The 22142-nt window shown below is 46.3% G+C and overlaps 1 protein-coding gene across 1 annotated transcript in view; it reads left to right on the forward strand.

Annotated features, from left to right (window-relative positions):
• LOC309567601 (polycomb group RING finger protein 2-like) overlaps window positions 1–18333 on the forward strand; it is a 137593-nt gene extending 119260 nt beyond the window's left edge. Inside the window, exon 10 of the mRNA XM_082273002.1 lies at window positions 17729–18333. Coding sequence (XP_082129128.1) covers window positions 17729–18037 — 309 coding nt within the window. The 3' untranslated portion in view covers window positions 18038–18333. The remainder of the gene's footprint in view (window positions 1–17728) is intronic.
• Window positions 18334–22142: the final 3809 nt, after the last annotated feature.

The raw sequence follows: 22142 nt of genomic DNA on the forward strand, positions 1-22142 counted from the left end.
TAGAGTCCCTCGGTTGAGTGGGCTTTCCCCCTCCCCCATCTGGACTGGTGGGGTTCCCAGGGCAGGCAGCCGAGAACCCTTGGGGTCTTCTCTACAAATTCACTTTTGTTAAGGTGGTACGTGTCTTGCCCTGAGGCTGTAGAGGGCGTAGCGGAGACCCCTAGGTGCATGTCCTACTGTGTGTGGGTATGGTGCAGTTCAGGTGTCCCCAGTGCAGAGGGCGCAGCAGTGCAGAGCGCATAGGGTTGCGGTAACTGTTGTCCCTGCCTCAGATGTGCAATACCTTTTAGTTGGGGTCGTCCCCCGTAGAGGTTTTGCAGACACAGAGTGTTCCTGGGTAGCATGCTTTCGGCAGCCATGTTTGGGAAGTCCGATGATGTCACAGTGGCCATTTTCCCTCAGTTGGCGAGACGCTGAGGAGGGCTGAAACCTCGTGGAGAGGCCGGAGCTCCTCCTCTTCCTCCTCAGTCTCCGCTTTCTGCTCTGGGGTATATGAAGCAGATGTCCAAGGGTCGCTGGGTCCGAAATGCAACACTCCTCTGGTCGGTAGAGTAAGTCCTTGGGGGGTCCCTGTTATCTCTCTTTCTGCTGATAGGTACCCTGAGCTTGGGGGGATCCTTTAGTTGTGCCAAAAGACTAATTGTACTGCAATGTCTTCCTTTGCCTATGGAGCCTCAGGGTCACTTCTCCCCCACGGACCCCTTATGGAGGTGGCTTATCCCTCAGAACACCAGCTTCCCATTGTTTCGCTGATGGCGGTCCTGCAATCTTTAATATCCCAGGTGAAAGTGGTGTGTGGAAGAAGGCCCAGGAGGAAGTGTCCCCCCGCCTTCCCCTTTATCTGATTCTGAGCCTGATGCCGCCATGGACACGGCTTTTCCAGGGGGGCTTAATATCACACCCCCAGATCCATCTAATAGTGAGGATGATTTTTCCATGGTCGCAGCAGCTGGTAGATGCACTTATTAATGCAGTGTGTGAGACTTTAAAAATGGAGGATGCGGCTGATCTGTCCACGGACATAGCCGTGTATTTTGGTACGCATAAATCACCTCGCACTCCAAAAGTGTTTCCTTTTGTGCCTTATTTTGACAGGTTTACCTATAAGGAATGGGAACAACCAAAGTTGCCCTTTGTGGTCCCCAAACGTTTTGCAGTACTTTACCCTTTTGAAGAGTCACTTTTAAAAAAAGTGGACTAGTCCACCAGTGGTGGACCCTCCTGTTTCCAGGTTGAATAAAGCAACCATGATCCCAGCAGAGGAATCCCCTTTCTTTAAAGACCCAGCTGAGAGGAAAGCGAAGGCTGTTGCACGCAGCAGAGATGCCGATCCACGGGACTGGCGGTACCGATTGCTGCCAGGCACCCCTGATTGCTCCCCGCTGAGAGAGAACAACGATCTCCTGTTGTAAACACAGCAGACCCTTCTCTCTGAAATGATCACCGAGCGCCTGTGATCCACCTATTTAGGATCACAGATCTCTGTGTTCATTTCGCAAGTCCCTCCCCCATACATATAGAAAACACTCCCCTAGGCTCACACTTAAACACTTTGATCACCTCTGGGTTAACCCCTTCCCTGCCAGTGTCATTATTGCAGTGCATATTTTTAGCACTAATAGTGAAAAAGGCCAATGCGCTAACAATAGAATGGATGTGGTATAAAGGGTAGTCAATAATAGTAATATAGAAAATGAAATTTCTCTTACGTCCTCCGACAGTCGCCGCCTCCTCTAAGTCATCACTGTTGGGTATTGTCTTCCTATCCGTAGGAATAGCTAGGCATATAGACTTAGTCCAAAGACATTAGCATATACACACCCATGGGGGCTGTCCCATCCAGTCAATACCCCCCCCTGCATCACCACTCCCAACTCAGTTTTAATCTGCCTAGCGTCAGGAATAGTCAGGCTTACCTTGTGCTGGGGCTTCAGTCTCAGCCTTCCTAATCTTTTATTTGATTTTCTTTGAAAATGTCAGTTTTTTTCTCTCACTTTACTAGCTGTTTATTTTGTCAGCTCTAGTGTTAGTCTTCTCTTCGGATTAAGATGGATCATGCGGTGCTGGGATTCGGACTGACCGCCCTGGTTCTCCAGGGCACAGAGGGTCAGATGGACCCCCAGCCCGCCATCGAGCGTTCAGCTATTGTTCGCCCTGGCATTACGAACGACCCATCCCTGTTCGCTGCAGGGATGCAGCCGTGAAGTGGCTACCTCACAGGACTCGTCTGCGATGCTGCAGCGCCATGTCCCTGGCTCACGGCACTCCCTGTCAGATGAGGACAGAGGTTTTCCATGCATAGAGGCTCCCCCACACCATCTGGTACAGGTAAGTACTTTTCTGTGTGGGGCCTCTGTTTGGGTTGACAGTCTGTGTTGCTGTATGTTTCCCCGTGTCTGTGCCTGTGTGACTCCCTGTGCGATCCCTGCGGGGTTCACTTGTGCACTTCTGTATGTTGCCTTGGGGGTCCCTGTCCCTGTGTCACCTTAGGTGCATGTTGGGGGTGCAGACGTTTGTGCTTGTGCGGCGACCGCAGCGCTACATTTTCGCGCGGTCCGCCATCTTTACTGTGGGCACACATGTATAGCTCCTCTGGGGCGATCAGGCATGTCATTTTGGCGCCATCCGCCGCCATTTTGTGGGCGGTGGAACGATCGGTCCGGCCGCATGTCGGCGGCCATTTTGGCGTAGCCTCCAATGCATCCCTATGGGGCAGCCATTTTCCCGGGGTCTGGCTTATAGTCCAGCCCTCTCCAGCAGCACTTCCTTTTCCATCAGCAGCAAGGACACTGGCAGCAACGCTCTGCGGGCTCTGCAGGTTATTCCTCTCAATTTCCCTCTGTATATTGCTTCTGGCTCAGTTTCTTTTCTCCTTTGGGGGTCTTTCATAGCTGTGACCGTAGCGGTGGGCTGCGCACACCGTAGCGCTTTTTTAAGGGGACAGTACACTTTTTTTGCACTGTAGTTGTTTTGGATAACTTGAGCCATGGATTCTCAGGAAAGCAAGTTTCCTCCAGCTCTAGTGGGGGGCCCCAGTTCTCCTGTGGCCCCGCTGCGACCTGATCTGGCTGCTGTAGTTGCGACTTTGGTGGCAAATATGGAAATGCTGATGTCTGAATGGGCTGCGAGAAAGAGGCCCAGGTTGTCTCTCTCTTCTGATTCAGATGGGGATATGGCTGCTGCTGCTGCGAGCGTGCCCTTTTCAGGGTCCCACTCATCTTTAGACCCCCCCAGGGTCTGAGGGGGAGGCCGACATGGAGGGTGTTGACACATCCTCCCCAGGGTCACCTGAAGAACGGGTGACCATGGATGAGTTAATTGTTTCTGTTAAAGAAACCATACATTTAGAGGATGAGTAGAAAAACAAAATTCGGTGTAACCGAAAAAAGAACTGCGCAAATGGAGTGATATTTAACAATAAATATATAAATGTGAAAAATTAGGGAATTTCTTCCTCTAGCGAGCAGCAATAAAAACGTGAAAACGCAATATGTGATAGTGAATGTGGGTTATTGCGCTCAGCAGTATACTCACAATAAAGTGCTAATGCATAAATAACATAAACATATGAACCAATTATTTAAAGGTGAATATTCCAATGAATATAGCAATAATAAAAATAATAAACATAGTCCTTGAAAAGTGCTCGGTGCAAACTTTAAGTTCCAGCAGCAAATACAATTGGACTTGATGTGAAATGCCTTCACCAATCACCATACACCCAGTGCTCGGATAAAATACTTCTTACCAAAAGAAGTTGACCCCTTAATTATAGGGGGTCATGATCGCAATGTATCTCCACAAGAGCTCCAAAATCTCCTATTACAGTCTTCACATCCAGTGTGTGATAAGCCAGAAGTAAACAGATGACTCCGAGACTCCGGACTTTGCTATAGTCATGCAGCTGTCCTCAGGTGCTGCCCTGTACACGGCCCGCTGCAGCACTGCTCTGGGATCACACACAAGCCCCGCCCACTAGCCCAATGCTGCTCCACACTGGCAGCTCTCCTCTCCTCAGGCTGCTCCTCTCTGCTATCCCCTTGCAGGAGCCTGCAAGGGGATAGCAGAGAGGAGCAGCCTGAGGAGAGGAGAGCTGCCAGTGTGGAGCAGCATTGGGCTAGTGGGCGGGGCTTGTGTGTGATCCCAGAGCAGTGCTGCAGCGGGCCGTGTACAGGGCAGCACCTGAGGACAGCTGCATGACTATAGCAAAGTCCGGAGTCTCGGAGTCATCTGTTTACTTCTGGCTTATCACACACTGGATGTGAAGACTGTAATAGGAGATTTTGGAGCTCTTGTGGAGATACATTGCGATCATGACCCCCTATAATTAAGGGGTCAACTTCTTTTGGTAAGAAGTATTTTATCCGAGCACTGGGTGTATGGTGATTGGTGAAGGCATTTCACATCAAGTCCAATTGTATTTGCTGCTGGAACTTAAAGTTTGCACCGAGCACTTTTCAAGGACTATGTTTATTATTTTTATTATTGCTATATTCATTGGAATATTCACCTTTAAATAATTGGTTCATATGTTTATGTTATTTATGCATTAGCACTTTATTGTGAGTATACTGCTGAGCGCAATAACCCACATTCACTATCACATTTAGAGGATGAGCCCTGTCCTCCGGGCGTTGTGTCCTCATTTGGGACGCACAGGACCCGCAAGTCTGCGCAGGTTTTTCCCTGCCCAGCTGAATTTCATTACACTGTTAATGAAATGTGGCGCACGTTAAAACGTCCATTCCTGGTACCTAGTCGGTTCAAATTGCTTTATCTTTTTGCGCCGGCTACGGAATCACGAGGGTGTGTGCCTCCACAGGTAGACCACACTGTGGCCGTGTTGAACAAGGCTACCTTGGTTCCTACTGAGGATACCCCGTTTTTCCGGGATCCCACGGACCGGCGGTTGGAGTCTCTAGCCCGCCATTCTTATACGGTGACGGGTTCGTTGCTCAAACCCGTTTTCGCGTCCGTTCTGGTGCCTCAGGCGGTGGCTGATTGGACTAAGATGCTTAGAAGCAATCTCGTGTCTGATGACGCGTCGCCTGCCCGACTGGAAATGGTGGATCAGATCCACCAAGGAGTCATGTATTTGTGTGATGCAGCCTTAAATGAGGCCCCCTTGGTGGCTCGCCTCTCTAGTGTCGCGGGACTTAACCGGCGACTGATATGGCTGAAGAGCTGGTCGGCCGACCAGTCCTCACGGAAAACAGTTGCTGATTTTCCCTATGCTGGCTCTCGCTTTTTTGGCGAGGCGTTGGATACCCTAGTGAAGGGCGTCACGGGGGGCAAGAGCACTATGCTGCCCCAGAACCCGAAGAACAAGTCTTTCTGAGGCAAGCGGGGTTCTGCGCCTAGATCCAATCAGGGGTCCTTTCGTGCCTTTCGGAACCAATCCAAGGGCAAGCCCTTCAAGGCCCAGGGCAACCAGAAGAAAGCCTGGGCAGGTAAGCAGAAGGCCGGCAATGCCGGCTCGGCGGGACTATCCGCCTCTGCCTGAAGGGGCGCCCTCACCCATTTCAGGGGTGGGGGCACGTTTGCGTGGTTTCCTCCATGCTTGGCTGCTCCTGATATCGGACAGGTGGGTCCAGGAAATTGTTCGATCAGGTTACAAGATCGAATTCCTTTCCCGGCCGGCGGACAGATTCTTTCCCTCCAATCTCCATCTGCTTCCGGGGCGTCTGCAGGACTTGCATCAAGCGGTGCAGGACCTGCTTGCTCAGGGAGTGATTGTCCCGGTGCCTCATCGGGACAGGTTTCGGAGGTTTTATTCGAATCTGTTCACTGTGCCCAGGAAGGAGGGCAAAGTGCGTCCTATTCTGGACCTGAAAGCGCTGAACCGCTTCGTGCGTGTTCGGAAGTTTCGAATGGAGTCTCTCTGTTCGGTAGTGGCCTCCTTGAGTCCAGGAGAGTCCCTGGCTTCTATAGATCTGAAGGATGCGTACCTGCACATCCCCATTTTCGAGGGTCATCATCGGTACTTTCGGTTTGCTATCGCAGAGGACCACTACCAGTTTGTGGCGTTACCTTTCGGTCTCGCTTCGGCACCAAGGGTGTTTACCAAGGTGTTGGCACCGGTCCTGGGCCTGCTGCGGGCCCAGGGCATTGCGGTCCTGGGGTACCTGGATGATCTGTTTCTGAGATCGCATGCCAGCCAGGACCTTGTGCGCGATCTGTCCATCACGGTACAGACGCTCCAGGAGTTCGGATGGACCATCAATGTTCAAAAATCAGCTTTGTCCCCGTCGCTTCGCCTTCCCTATCTGGGAATGGTTCTGGACTCTGCTCAGGCGAAAGTTTTCTTGCCGGAGGACAAGCTCCGGACTTTATGGGACGAACTCAGGTCCCTCAGGGACAATCCTCGTCACTCAGGACCTGCATGCGGGGCCTGGGGTTGATGGTGTCGGCCTTCGAGGCGATACATTTTGCCCAGTTCCACACGCGGGCTCTCCAGACGGAGATCCTGGCCAGGTGGGACAGACTACCTCAGTCCTTGGATCTGGATGTCTCCTTGAGTCGCCAGACCAGATTGGCTCTTCTGTGGTGGATCCAGTCCCCGTCGGTGGCGGAAGGCAAGTCCTTCCGCCGTTGGTGTGGACAGTGGTTACCACGGACGCCAGCCTGTCTGGCTGGGGTGAAGTCCTGGGCAAGCTGTCTGCCCAGGGCACTTGGTCGGAGGAGGAGTCCTCCCTCCCGATAAATGTGCTGGAACTACGAGCGATAAAACTCTGTCTCTTCCAGTGGTCGGACCGTCTCCAGCCTGTTCGCGTACAGACGGACAATGCTACCGCAGTGGCTTACATCAACCACCAGGGGAGCACCAGGAGTGCTCGAGCGGCCCGGGAGGTGACCGACATTCTGTCTTGGGCCGAGACTCATGTCCCGGCGATCTCGGCAGTTCACATTCCGGGTGTGGACAATTGGCAGGCCGACTATCTGACCCGCCAGACCCTGGACCAAGGGGAATGGTCCCTACATCCGGAGGTCTTTCAGATGCTGTGTGCGAGGTGGGGATCCCCAGACGTGGATCTGTTCGCATCCCGGCTAAATCGAAAGGTGGAAAGGTTCGTGGCAAGAACGTGCGTTGGTGGCCCCTTGGCATCAGTATCGTCTGATGTACGCCTTTCCTCAGATTCAGTTGCTATCCCGGTTCCTTCGCAGATTGGTCTCGGAACCGCACATGGTGATTCTGGTGGCACCGGACTGGCCTCGCCGGTCCTGGTACGCCGACGTTGTTCACCTGGCAGTGGCGCCTCCGTGGCGTCTGCCTCTGCGGGAAGATCTCCTGTCTCAAGGTCCGATCTCCCATCCTGCTTTACAGTCGCTGGCTTTAACGGCCTGGCTGTTGAGACCCGGGTCTTGAAGGACAAGGGTCTATCCCCTGAGGTTATCCCTACCCTAATCAAGGCTAGGAAATCCTCCTCTGGTAAGATCTATTACCGTACCTGGAAAGCCTATTTCACCTGGTGTGAGTCCAGGGGGTTCTCCCCTCGTTCTTACTCGGTGTCGCAAATCCTGGCTTTTCTCCAGTCTTGAGTGGACCAGCGCCTGGCGCTGGCCACGATAAAGGGCCAGGTGTCTGCACTGGCTGTCCTTTTCCAACGCCCTGTGGCGTCTCATTCCTTGGTGCGCACTTTCATTCAAGGTGTGCAACATCTGGCTCCTCCCAGGAAGGAGCCTTTACCTCCATGGGACTTGAACTTGGTTCTGTCCGCGTTACAGTGTGCTCCCTTTGAAAACATCAGGGAGATATTGTTGCCTCTGCTGTCAAAAAAGGTTGCCTTTTTAGTGGCGATCACTTCTGCTCGCAGAGTGTCGGAGCTGGCGGCGTTGTCTTGCCGCTCCCCTTACTTGATCATTCACAAGGATAAGGTGGTTTTGCGACCACCCCCATCCTTCCTTCCCAAGGTGATTTCTGAATTTCACCTTAATGAGGACATTGTCCTGCCTTCGCTTTGTACGAAGCCTAAACATCCAAAGGAGATTGCTTTGCATTCCTTGGATGTTGTCAGGGCGATCAGGGTTTACCTGTCGTCTACGTAATCCTTTCGGAAGACGGATTCCCTTTGTCCTTCCTGAGGGATCTCGGAAGGGCACGGCTGCGTCCGCAGCCACTATTGCCAAATGGATCAGACAGACCATTGAGCAGGCTTACGCCTTGAAGGAATGGGTTCCGCCTTTCCCTGTTAAGGCGCACTCTACTAGGTCTTTGAGTGCTTCCTGGGCCTATTGGCATCGAGCCTCGGTGGCTCAGGTGTGCAAGGCGGTGACTTGGTCGTCCGTGCACACTTTTTCCAAGTTCTACAAAGTAGACGTTCTGGCATCAGCTGATGCTTCTTTTGGCCGCAAAGTTCTCAGTGCGGCAGTGCCATGATGGACCCTTGAATTTTTCTCTGGGTCCCTGGCTGTTGGCATTTGCTTTCCTGGGCTGTTGCTCCTGTTGAGCATTGTTTTTTTCTGTTGCCCAGTTGGTTCTCTTACGGTGCATGTAAGATTCCCTTCTCTGATGTGGGTACTGCGTTGCCTTTTTTCTACGGTTGCGTCTCCCACCCCACATGTTTATACTGCTTTGGGACATCACAACAGTGATGACTTAGAGGAGGCGGCGACTGTCGGAGAACGTAAGAGAAAACTGAATTTTTGTAAAATCTTACCTGTAAAATTCCTTTCTCTGAGTCCTCCGACAGTCGCCGCCCCCGCCCCTCTTTCTGGGGTTCTTATTACCTACTGCTATGCTACCAAACTGAGTTGGGAGTGGTGATGCAGGGGGGGTATTGACCGGATGGGACAGCCCCCATGGGTGTGTATATGCTAATGCCTTTTGTCTTTGGACTAAGTCTATATGCCTAGCTATTCCTACGGATAGGAAGACAATACCCAACAGTGATGACTTAGAGGAGGCGGCGACTGTCGGAGGACTCAGAGAAAGGAATTTTACAGGTAAGATTTTACAAAAATTCAGTTTTTCTAAACTAGGCATGCCAATATCTTCTATGCAGGATGTGGAAACCTTACAAGCGGACCTGAACAAAATAATGGGGTGGGCAACTACATGGCAGATGAGGTTTAATGTTGAAAAATGTAAAGTAATGCACCTGGGTGCCAGAAACCAGAAAGCAAGCTACTCACTAGGGGGGGAACCTCTGGGTGAGTCTAGGATGGAAAAGGACCTGGGGGTACTGGTAGACAACAGGCTTGGCAGTGGCATGCAATGCCAAGCCGCTGCAAGCAAAGCCAACAGAATACTGGGATGCATAAAAAAGGGGATTCACTCCAGAAATAAAGAGATTATTCTCCCGCTCTACAAGACTCTGGTCCGGCCACATCTGGAGTATGCTGCCCAGTTCTGGGCATCGGTCCTCAGGAAGGATGTGCTAGAACTGGAAAGAGTCCAGAGAAGGGCAACACAAATAATTAGGGGAATGGAGGACATCAGCTATGAGGAAAGACTACAAGCACTGAACTTATTCTCTCTAGAGAAGAGACGATTGAGGGGGGATATGATATCAATGTACAAATACTGTACTGGCGACCCTAGCATAAGGAACAAACTATTCAGAGAAAGGAAATACAATAAGACACGTGGCCACTCACTAAGGTTAAACCGCTTTTCCTCTAGTTTTAAAGTGCGTAAGGGGTTCTTCACTGTAAGAGCGGTAAGGATGTGGAATTCTCTTCCACAAGCAGTCGTATCAGCAGGGAGCATTGATAGTTTCAAAAAACTATTAGATGGGCACCTTAAAGACCACAACATTAAGGGGTATACAATGTACGGTTAACAGCAAACACACACACACATAGGTTGAACTGGATGGACGGATGTCTTTTTTTCAACCTCACTAACTATGTAACTATGAAATGAAGATGGAAAAAAGCTGCCATTGAGGTCTTCTGAAGCTTCAGAAGACGCCCAGTAGGAGGGGCAAAACGCGTCAAGCTGTTGCTTGTACGTCTGACGTCCCTTCCGGTTCCGGTGGTTGGAACGCAAGCGGAGAGAGCGGCATCTGCCACGCAGAAGAAGAGCGGGTTTTGCATTGCAGTATTGTAAGTGCAATTTATTTTATTTAATAAAGTGATATTCTAATTACTACACTATGGAGAACCTTTTCTTCTTCATGGCTATATTCAATGGGGGATATTAAGGAAAAACCCCGGAATCCAAGGAGATACGTAATCCTTGCAAGATCACTGTGTGTGGCCACCCACTACATATCTGGAGTATTTTACAGAGGATTCCAGGCCAGTCAGGGGCATTGTGATTTACGGGAGCTTATACTCTGTTCCGGTGAGTGAGGGACTGAGAGGGGAGCACGCAGTGAAAGCACCTGGCACTGAGCAATATTGTGTGCACAAAAGACTTTGTGTGGGACTCTTGTTAGCACAGATTGCACCATTTTTATAATAGTGGAACACTCTGCACTGAGCACTTTTGTATATTGTACAAGAATTTTTGATATTGATGTCAGCACTAGCACTTATTGTTGTTATTATACTGATTGTTTATAAGTATATTGTCACTTGGCACTTTCTATTGTTTAAACGTATGACTTCTCACTGGTTTAGCATTCGGCACTTTATATAGAGAGAGGTTTTTTTTGCACTATTATTGCACTTTATATATCCGTATGTGTTTGTAATATGTATGGTTTATAAATATTAGGTATTTATTTAGGTGCACGGTCATTCAGCACTTAAAGTGGTATACACATATACATATATTTTTTTATATATAGATAACACTCTGCACAATTATTGATTGAGCAGCGCTGATATATATATTTTATTCACTCCAGAAAGGATTTTCCTTTTTCTCAGCAGCAGCTTTCCATACAGAGATAATTATACACACGATTGTATTGTGCAGTACACATTCCTGAGTGCAGGTACTCATACACATCATAGATAAAGTGGTTCTTCGTCCCTGTCCGTCATTCTTTCCCAAAGTTGTCGCTGACTTCTATTTGAATGAGGACATTGTGTTGCCTTCCTTGTGTCCCAATCTGGCTCATTCTAAGGAATTTTCTTTTCATACCTTGGATGTGGTTCGAGCGATTTAAATGTATCTGGCAGATATGGAGTCCTTTCGGAGGTCAGACTCACATTTTGTGGTTACAGACGGACCAAGGAAAGGGCTGGCTGCTTCTTCCGCTACCATCCCCAGATGGATCAGACAGATGGTGACTTAGTCCTATTATATTAAAAATTGGGTTCCTCTTTTCCCTGTCACTGTCCATTCTACTTGGGTGCTGAGTACTTCTTGGGCCTTCTGTCATCAAGCATCAATATCGCAAAATTGCAAGGCAGCCACTTGGTCGTTGGTGCGTACCTTCACAAAGTTCTGCAAAGTAGACACTGCATTTGCGGATGCTTCTTTGGGCCGCAAAGTTTTTCAGGGGCTGTTACCTCTTTAGGGGTGTTTTTCTTAAAATTTTTATTTTTCAAATGAGGCTCCTGTGACCCAGGTTAAGGCTCCCATGTCCTGATTAGGGCTCTTATGTTTAGCCTTGGGTTATTTTCCCCAGCCCTCATTTTCTTTTTGGCACTGCTTTTTGGATGTCCCAGTAGTTATGATTTATGGAGCGCTGTGTCTTTCGATGAACAAAAGAGAAAATGGGATTTTTGTACTCATTGTAAAATCCATTTCTCTGAATTCATCGATGGACACAGCACCCACCCCTCTAAGGAGATTTTGATACTTCTAATAGTGCTTGCTACTAAACTGATTACCTAGAGCAGAGGGGGGTTATATACCAGCTGAGGATGGCTGAGGATGGCTCATGGGCGTAGCCAGGTGTTTTTCTCGTTCTGCCTAGTCCTACTCCTGGAGGAGGAACTATAATCCAGTAGTTATGATGTATGGAGTGCTGTGTCCGTCAAACTCGGAGAAATGGATTTATGGTAAATACAAAAATCCCATTTTTTTACTTTACCTGTAAAATCCTTTTCTTCATCAGGTTAAGTAATCAGGGTGTATTTGTTTGAAAAGAGGAAAGGATTGGGACTTTAGATGAGGTGGAAACCAGAACGCTGGGAAATATGAGCAATGGAAACATTTTATTGCTATACTCCAGCATTTAAAGTACAGCATATGAAATATCAATTCATGTATAATTAATACAATCAAAACACTTGGATCAGTCTGATATATGTGCAGGTACCCCTAACTGCCGGGCTGTGTGACTGAGAGTGCTGTGCGACTGAGAGTGTTGTGTGACTGACCAGGCTGTGCGATTGTGAGTGTTGTGCGACTGAGTGTCAAGTGAGTGTAGCGGAGTACAAGAGAGTGAGAAGGCAGAGTTAGGAAGCCAGGAAACAGCCACACAGGACAGACTTTAATTACTAAATCCCCATTAGATTAGTAGGTACAATGCCCGGCGGGTGTGGAGATGCGACACGGTGTACATCTTGTGATATGTATGCGTTCCTCGATCATGCGATCGAGGGCGAATACAAATGCGCAAAATGTAAGCAAGTTGCTTCCCTGGAAGCTCAGGTCCTGAATCTAGGGAAGCAGCTGGCAACACTGAGCCAAATGTCCATACCGAAGGAGAGCCAGGATCGTACCAGTCAGGCGCAGGCAGGGGCCTGCACAGAGGTGGGCGGAGTATTGGAGGTGCAGGCATCAGAGCAGAGTAGAGGGGTGACAGGAGGGGTAGAAGGGGACAAGGCAAGGAGGCTGGTCCCGGGCTGGAGCACCCCAATAGATACGCCACGTTGCGTGATGTTGGGAAACCAGTCAGGGACCAGCATTGCTGGAGCAGAGCGACGCCCCTAGCTGCCAGGGGAAGAACTCCTCCAGTGAGGCCGGTAGAAAGGGAAAGGAAAGACAGGTGCTGGTGGTAGGGGACTCAATTATTAGAAGGACAGACAGTGCAATCTGCCACAAAGACCGTGTGCGCCGAACAGTCTGTTGTTTACTGTGCGCTCGGGTTCGGCACATCGCGGATCGGGTGGACAGATTACTGGGTGGGGCTGGGGAAGACCCAGCTGTCATGGTACAAGTGGGTACCAATGACATAGGCAGAGGAAGACGGAGAGTCCTAAATGATTTCAGGGACTTGGGAGCTAAGTTGAGGAGTAGGACCTCCAAGGTAGTATTTTCAGAAATACTACCTGTACCTCGAGCCACACCAGAGAGGCAGCGGGAGATTAGGGAAGTCAACAAGTGGCTGAGGAGCTGGTGTAGTAAGGAGGGTTTCGGGTTCCTCTTTGGTAGGGACGGATTGCACCTAAATGGGGAGGGTGCAACCGAACTGGGTGAGAAGATGGCCGAAAAGTTAGAGGGGCTTTTAAACTAGGTGATGGGGGGGGGGGGGGGGAGGGTACAGATGTAGAATTAGACAGTGGAAAGCAAGATTCAGCAGAGGGCAGAAATGGGGACATTAGCGGTAGGGTGTTCGGAGCTCCTAAACCCAGGGGGGGTATGGGGAAAAATCAAGAAAGCAGCCTAAAAACATAAAATGAGGATATATGTAACCGGTCAAAATAACGAGGCTTGTATACCAATCCCAGAAGCCTGGCTAACAAGATGGGAGAGCTGGAGCTGCTGATGTTTGAGGAGGACTTCGATTTTGTGGGAATGACTGAGACTTGGTTTGACAGCTCTCATGACTGGATGGCGACCATTCAGTGGTATTCCCTTTATCGCAGAGATAGAGAAGGTAAAAAAGGGGGAGGGGTATGTCTGTATATTAAGAACAGTATACAGGTAAATATGAGGGATGATAATAATGGAACTATGGACGAGGCAGAATCCCTATGGGTAGAACTTCAAAGGGAAGGCACTGTGGGGAAGGTAAAATTGGACGTATGCTATAGGCCCCCCAAGGGAGGAGGGGGAGGCGGACCTCCTTTTACAGATAGGATTGGCAGTAAGGATGGGAAATGTCATTATAATGGGGGACTTTAATTATCCAGATATAGACTGGGCAGAAGGAACCGCGCATTCAGCCAAGGCTCGGCAGTCCCTAAATGTTTTGCAGGACAATTTCATGGGTCAGATGGTGAATGCACCGACAAGAAACAATGCGGTACTTGACCTACTGATTACCAACAATACAGACCTGCTCAAGGATATAGAAATAAGGGACAACTTAGGAAACAGTGACCATAGGTCAATTAGTTTCAGTATGAATTATAGTAATAGTAAACCCAAGGGCAATATAAGGACACTGAATTTCAAAAGAGCCAATTTCTCAAAACTGCGCTCTCTGCTAGAAAATATCAAATGGGATAGAACCCTGGGAACAAAGAACACGGAGAAAAAAGGGGAGTGCTTCAAAAGCATACTTAACAAAGGGATTGACCAGTGCATTCCAAAGCGAAATAAATTTAAAAGAGCAAAACTAAACCTTGAGTGGCTAAACTCCAACATAAAAATGCATATTAATGCTAAAGCAAAGGCCTTCAAAAAATACAAGACTGAGGGGTCATTGGCAGCATTCAAGCATTACAAAGAGTGTAATAAGAAATGTAAAGACGAAATCAGGGCGGCTAAAATAGAACACGAGAGACATATAGTGGAAGAGAGTAAAAAGAACCCCAAGAAATTCTTTAAGTATATAAACAGTAAGAAAGCAAGGCCAGAACACATTGGCCCCATAAAAGACGATAAGGGAGTTTTGGCCACAGAGGACAGGGAAAAGGCGGTAGTGTTAAATGTAGTGTGGGGGTGATGGGTTGGAAAACGGCGCTACCTACCGCATGTGCAACAATGCGAGTGAAGAGGAGAAAGTGCTTAGTGCATACAAAAAGTGCAAGTTGTGACATATATAGTTAATTTTGTTAGTGAATAAAATATAAAAATACAATAAATAAATAAAACCATATAATAAATATATTGTGTGTGAGGTATGGTAAAAAGATAAATATAGATACCAAATTAGTGGTTATTAATTTCCAATGGGAAATGCTAAGTGAATAAGTTGTGAATCAATCATAAATGCAGTGAGAATGCCAGTTTGTATACCTTTTAGGTTTTAATGCTCCTGTAATGTTCCGATTTAGACACTAGAGGTCACACTTACCCCGAGGCCACAGATGTTATGTGTGTAAGCAGGAAACAGGATATGGATGTAATCCTCAAACCTGCTTGCTGACGGTCCCTAAGGACCAAAGAGATCCCATCTGGGTACAAAGGGAAGAGAAAAAACCTCTTAGTGTAACCAGTGTAGAGCAGGTATACAAGATAATAGTAGCGACTCACGCATTAAGTAAATGCAGCAGATCTCTTCAGATAATGGCAGTCTGCGCCGGGGAAGCTTCAGCGTTCCTAGCATAGGCGAGCTGCGGACCGGAAGTGACGTGGGTAGTGTTAAATAATTTCTTCTCTTCAGTCTTCACAAAAGAATTGGGGGGCTACACTAACCCAGCTTGTAAGGCCAAACTAAACAACACACCTCAGGAAATACCGCCATGGCTAACAGAAGATAGACTTAGAACTATACTAGAGAAACTTAACATAAATAAATACGGGGACCGGATGGCTTGCACCCGAGGGTTCTTAAAGAGCTCAGCCAGGTGATTGCCCGACCATTATTCATGATCTTTAAGGATAGTTTACAGACGGGTATGGTGCCAGCTGATTGGGAAAAAAGCCAACGTGGTACCAATATTTAAAAAGGGGCCGAGATATATCCCGGGTAACTATAGGCCTGTCAGCCTAACATCAGTAGTCTGCAAGATTTTGGAGGGGATATTAAGGGACCACATACAAGACTTTAGTAATGAAAACGGTATTATTAGTAGTAATCAGCATGGATTCATGAAAAATCGTTCTTGCCAAACCAATCTATTATTCACCTTCTATGATGAAGTGAGCTGCCACCTAGATAAAGGTAAGCCTGTGGATGTGGTGTACCTGGACTTCGCATAGGCCTTTGACACCGTTCCCCAAACGCTTACTGTTCAAACTAAGAAAGGTGGTATGGACCATAAGGTGAGTACCTGGATAGAGAACTGGCTCCAGGGGAGGTTGCAAAGGGTGGTGATTAATGGGGAGTACTCAGATTGGGCGGGTGTGGAAAGCGGGGTCCCCCAGGGTTCTGTCCTGGGGCCAATCCTGTTTCATTTATTCATAAATGATCTAGAAGAGGGGATATTGAGTAAAATCTCAGTATTTGCAGATGATACTAAACTAAGCAGGCTAATATCTTCTGGGCAGGATGTGGAAACCTTACAAGCGGACCTGAACAAAAATTATGGGGTGGGCAACTACATGGCAGATGAGGTTTAATGTTGAAAAATGTAAAGTAATGCACCTGGGTGCCAGAAACCAGAAAGCAAGCTACTCACTAGGGGGGGAACCTCTGGGTGAGTCTAGGATTGCAAAGGACCTGGGGGTACTGGTAGACAACAGGCTTGGCAGTGGCATGCAATGCCAAGCCGCTGCAAGCAAAGCCAACACAATACTGGGATGTATAAAAACGGGGATTCACTCCAGAAATAAAGAGATTATTCTCCCACTCTACAAGACTCTGGTCCGGCCACATCTGGAGTATGCTGTCCAGTTCTGGGCACCGGTCCTCAGGAAGGATGTGCTGGAACTGGAGAAAGTCCAGAGAAGGGCAACAAAAATAATTAGGGGATTGGAGGACATCGGCTATGAGGAGACTACAAGCACTGAACTTATTCTCTCTGGAGAAGAGACGATTGAGGGGGGATATGATATCAATGTACAAATATTGTACTGGCAACCCTAGCATATGGAAAAACCTATTCAGAGAAAGGGAATACAATAAGACACGTGGCCACTTGCAGGGGGTTCTTCACTGTAAGAGCAGTAAGGATGTGGAATTCTCTTCCGCAAACAGTGGTATCAGCAGGGAGCATTGATGGTTTCAAAAAACAATTAGATGGGCACCTTAAAGACCACAACACACAGGGGTATACAATGTAGGGTTAACAGCAAACACGCACACACATCATAGGTTGAACTGGATGGACTGATGTCTTTTTTCAACCTCACTAACTATGTACACAAATGATATGTATATATCAAGAGTATAGGGACTAACGGCACTCTGTATAGGCCACACAGTCCCTAATTTTTCCATTGTTGCCATATTATAGATAGTCTGTAGGATACACCATGGCAAAGGCAATGAATGCTGAATGATCAACTTGCTGCAGCAGTCATGGACCTAGTTTGTATTGTGTATAAAAAAATACAATAAACATACATAAAGTAAGTAATCATTAAATTATTAGGTAGCGATGGAGTCCTGTATGGTTGAAAAATTGATGACATCCCTGTTGCTCTAAGTGTTTCGTGGTTTAATACCACTCTTCAGGAGCGGATGCCAAAAACTGTAATAAAAAAAAAAAGTATAAATGTTCCAATAATCTATTGGTCGACTAAAATTGCATACATTCAAATTAAAGGGAGGAAATTGTTGTCCAAACCCTATTGTTACTTACAAAGTGACTGTCACTGGCAATGTGCAGTCCTGTGGACGCAGGGCATTGCATGTGCCTCCCCAGGGAGCTATGGTGGTAATCCCCGCAGTCCTGCAAAATGCACCACACACATCCCCATATAATAATGAAGTGCAATGATGGAAGAAAGTAAGTGGTGACTGTGTTTCTGTGAAAAAACAAAAAAAACTGTACATTTTTCTGTGCTCCATTTAAAGTCCCAACTTCTCGTTTCTTTTATTAGGGTGTATTTGTTATTTTATTCTTTTTTGTGATTCTTCTTTTTTCACATCTCTACCTTACTTTTCAGACAGGACCACTGCCTCTCAAGTATCGTGTACAGCCGACCTGCAAAAGATTACGATTTAGCCGCCCAAGAAGCCTGCAGGAGCCAAACCGAGCAACAAACTCAGAAGGGGATTCAGCCAGTGACAAGGCTAACAGCCCAGCACCAGTTCCCTCCACTTCCTCATCTCTACCCAGCCCTTCAACTCCCTGTCAGGGTTCTCCAAGCCCCAACACTGAACTCCCTCCTGCCCCTTCCCTCCACAATGGGCACTCGGCTAGCAAGGGCCGAAAAGTTTCTCTCAATGGAGCACCGGGACCACCCCTCACTTGAGCGGTCTGCCCAATCAGAGCTTTTTATACATATGTACATAGAAAGAAGGACTTTTTATTTTCTATGAATAATACAAAAGTAATTTAATCCCTGCTTACACCCAAAATCTTTTTGTAATATTTTGTATTATAATTTATAAGAGGGAAGGGAGAAAATTCACATTCTTGTTTGAATGATGCTCCTCCAATGCCCCATGGCAAGGTTGGTTTAAAACTCCCATCTGGTTACCGCATATAGTCATGTGAAAAAGTAAGTACATCCCATGAGAAATGTTGACTTTTTCAACAGGCAAGCATTTGGTCTGCATTCAGTGTCTACAAGTATAGGTGACACATACAAATGACATGGTGTCTTTTATTATCATAATCTAAATCAGGGGTGGGCAACTGTGGCCCTCCAGCTGTTCCAGAGCTACAAGTCCCATCATGCCTCTGCATCTAGGAGTCATGCTTCCAGCTGTCAGTTTTGCAGTACCTTGCGGGACATGTAGTTCCACAACAGATGGAGGGAAACAGTTGCCCACTCCCTGATTTAAATTTTAAAAAAATAAGAATTGTTGTGTGGAAAAAGTAACTACACCCCTACATTTACCACCACTAAATTCATGAAATTGGAATGAGGTTTTCCAGATTACGTGCTAATGTTGCAATTTTTTGTCACACAATATTATCCCAACTGTTTGTCAAACCTGTATTTTGAGTAACAAAATATACTCATTTTAGTGCACACAAACACAATATTTTACCCATTTTGTGTGGCAAAATATCAAAGTTAAGATTGTGTTGAGTAAATAGATACAAATATGTCAAGCCTTGTGAAAAAGCAAACAACTAAGATATCCATACTTGTCCATAGGCAATGCTTTAAAAGACTTTGTCATGATTTACTATTTCTTTCTTTGAAAGTTTGTAAAATACCCTCCCAAACCATACATTTTCCGAAAGCACAGGACCTGTAGGATAAAAAGAATGTTGCTGCTGATTTTGTACATCCCATGATAGTTGCATGAATGTTTGTCAAAACAATATTTTGTATAAAAATGCATCAAAATCATTATTGGCACACATACAATTCTTACTAAAAAAAAAAAGAAAAAAAAAAAAATCAACAATACACAAAACTGTGTGAATAAGCAACTTATGCTAAAAATGTGGAGGTTTGTTTCACACCTATGTCTTGTAGTAACACCCCATCCATAGTGTTGGGTGTGCTAAGCTTTTAATGAATGGCTATGATCAGTGGCTTGTAAGCTGCTGATCACAGCTATTAAATATTCAGCAGACCAATCAAACATGTACGAATAGAACACTGACCACTATAATTGACCTGCTTGTGATTGAGAATCTCAGTGTCCCCATAGCAGAACAACCTAGCTGGTAAGCGAGGAGTTTACTTCTGGGTATGGGACCGCCTTGTGTATTGGGCCAGGTCGTTAGCCTCGATAGAGGACGTTGACAGTTCCAGCCACAAGTTTGTCCCTGTACCGTAGCTCCAAGTTTTAGATCTTATGAGAGTAAGATTCTGTTTGTGGTTGATAGCGAGGTGCAGCTTCCCAGTTTTAACTGTTAGGAGGATATGTTTTTTAATAAGGTATTACCTGTTGATAATGCACTAGTACCCTATGTTGTTATTCATTCCACCATAAAGCAGCTGGGACCTAGTGTAACCACCCAGCCTGCAGAGTGCCTCTCCACTGCCAAATGTTTTTTCAGGTCTCCTTTTCTTGATTTATTGGATTCTCCTTACGATGACTATTGCTATATAAAAGATTTATAGCCATTCTATATTAATTCATCCACTAGGAATCCTTGTGCTACTTGTAAGTTTTTTTGGGGTTTTGTTTTGTATAGATTTTTTTTCCTTTAACATTTTGTGTAACTGCAGGACCCTAGAGTTTAGGCCCCTTGCAACCAGGGCGTCATATTTTACTGATATTTCTTTTACTCAGGAACTTGTGACGCCCATGTGCAAAGGGCCAAAAACTGTGTGTAAAGATCCGAGTAATGTATAGCCGAATAAAGGTACATAAGCATATAGACAAGTAAAATTCTTCTTTATTGCCAGTATTGTAATATACTCATTTATATTTGCATACACGAGTATGCAAGTAAATTACTGCAGTCAAATGAAAATTGTTCTATTTTTGTTTTACTGCTCTGTACTCAAAGCTGTATTCCTGATCTGTGTGTAATGTCCCATAGACAACAATGCATCTCATTTCAGATCAGTAGAAAACTCAGCATATTCTAGTCCCATGTGCAGGAGGCCTTAATTATTGGTTTTGGAGTCTAGGGAATTCTAGCACATGGTCACTGCACTGAACTATGAGCTTATAGCAGAAGGGAATTTAGCAGACATAAGGCTTACTGATCTGGCCAGCAGCAAGCTGTTAAATTCTGCAAAAACCTTATGTTGAAACTGGCAATTCATGGAGGAAATCAAACAGAAATTTAGATCTAAAGGAATTTTGCACAGTGGAGTGGTCAAACATTTAAACGGGTCTAAGACATCAAGATTAGCAGGCAGTAATACTAGCCGCTGAGGCAAGGGTGTACTTACTTTTTCCAGAGTGCACCACTACATTTATTGATATTTTTGTTAAATAAATATTTAAAAAAGCCAAATGTTCCTGGTTTTTATTCACGTATATATAGTATGCTTTCTTTGTAAGCATTGTTAAACTGAATATCTAATGGTTTGTCTGTTCATGTCCAATGTTTTGTCTGTTTTGTACTTACTTATTCATATTACTGCATTTGTACTTGGGAATTAAGGGAATGCAGAAAACTATTTTCTAAAACTGAGAAACCCTTGTTACATGTTATTGAGTATTTCTGTAGCATGGTTAACCTATCATAAGTGTGTATGGACAACTGGAGACCCTATAATGATTAAGCACTTTTGTACAATATGCAGTCAAAGGTGATGCTGCTGCCCTGCTGAATGTATGTATTACCAGTACCCTCTATGAAAACAGTCTGGCCACCACAGAATATAGCACAACAGGGTCCCTCTGTTCTTATCCTTCCTAAAAGGTTTTGTGTTCCGTTCATGGGTGGAATTTGGGGTTGTGGTTGTCTCTTCTGTGATTAATAAAGAAAAACAACCTTATCTGTGTGCGTCACTGACTGTATATATTATAATGCCACTAACTACACCAAACTCTGGATTACTGGGTTTGTGCTTCAAGCAGAATGCCACTTTTTTGAAGAAAATGAAATGAGGAGAATAATGGTCTTTAGCAGCTTTTATCATCTGTATGGAAACAATGCAAAAAGACATTGCATTGGAAAAGCAGTCTTTGTTTTACATGGCCTAAGGCTTCTACATTTAGATATTTGTAAGCAGATGGTATTTAATTAACAATGATCTTATTTCTTAATTGTACAGTACAGGACCCAGGCTTTCATTAATTAAGGCCATGATCTGTATGTTGCCACTTTCAGGTAGGGACACTGGTTATCAAAGCTGTTACGATGGCCCATATAAGCCCAACCACTCCCAGCAAATCCCTAGTTTTTTGCTAATGCCCTTGAGTGATGGATGACCTGTTTCTACTGAGAACAGATTTCTACCTTATAATTCCCATTTCTGCCTGAAAAATTGGGAAGACTATGCACTATTCTTCATATGGAGTAGGAGAAGAAAAGCAGCGCCACCTCAGTGTAGATTAAAAGGTTATTTATTACATAAAAACAACGTAGTAACTCACACAGAGGAAATCGTTGATCAGCAAATGGTAATAGTTCTTCTGCAACACTGCAGGGATGTTCGGGAAGTACACTGTGGCGGCCGTGGTCCTGGCTGTGCCGGTGGAGTCCGACACTTCCTGTGGTTCTGGCAGCGTTCAGTATCCAGGCTTACATCCAATAGTGGCAGGGGGGTGCTCGCGTTCGGAGCATGCGTGCTCCTTCCTCAGGCAATGCTGATTTGTGTGACAGACTGGGAGTTTTATAGCTGAGGGACTCAGGGGGCGGGAGCTTGTTGCTGTGGAGATGCGATATATACAATGAGTCATCAGGTCAGAACAGGAAGTCATATGACAGAAAGTCTCCGGGGTGGGGGCCTGTTGCTGTGGGGATGCGGTATACACAATGAGTAATCT

The sequence above is a fragment of the Pelophylax lessonae genome (assembly GCF_965119305.1).
Source record: "Pelophylax lessonae genome assembly, chromosome: 11".
Classification (NCBI taxonomy): domain Eukaryota; kingdom Metazoa; phylum Chordata; class Amphibia; order Anura; family Ranidae; genus Pelophylax; species Pelophylax lessonae.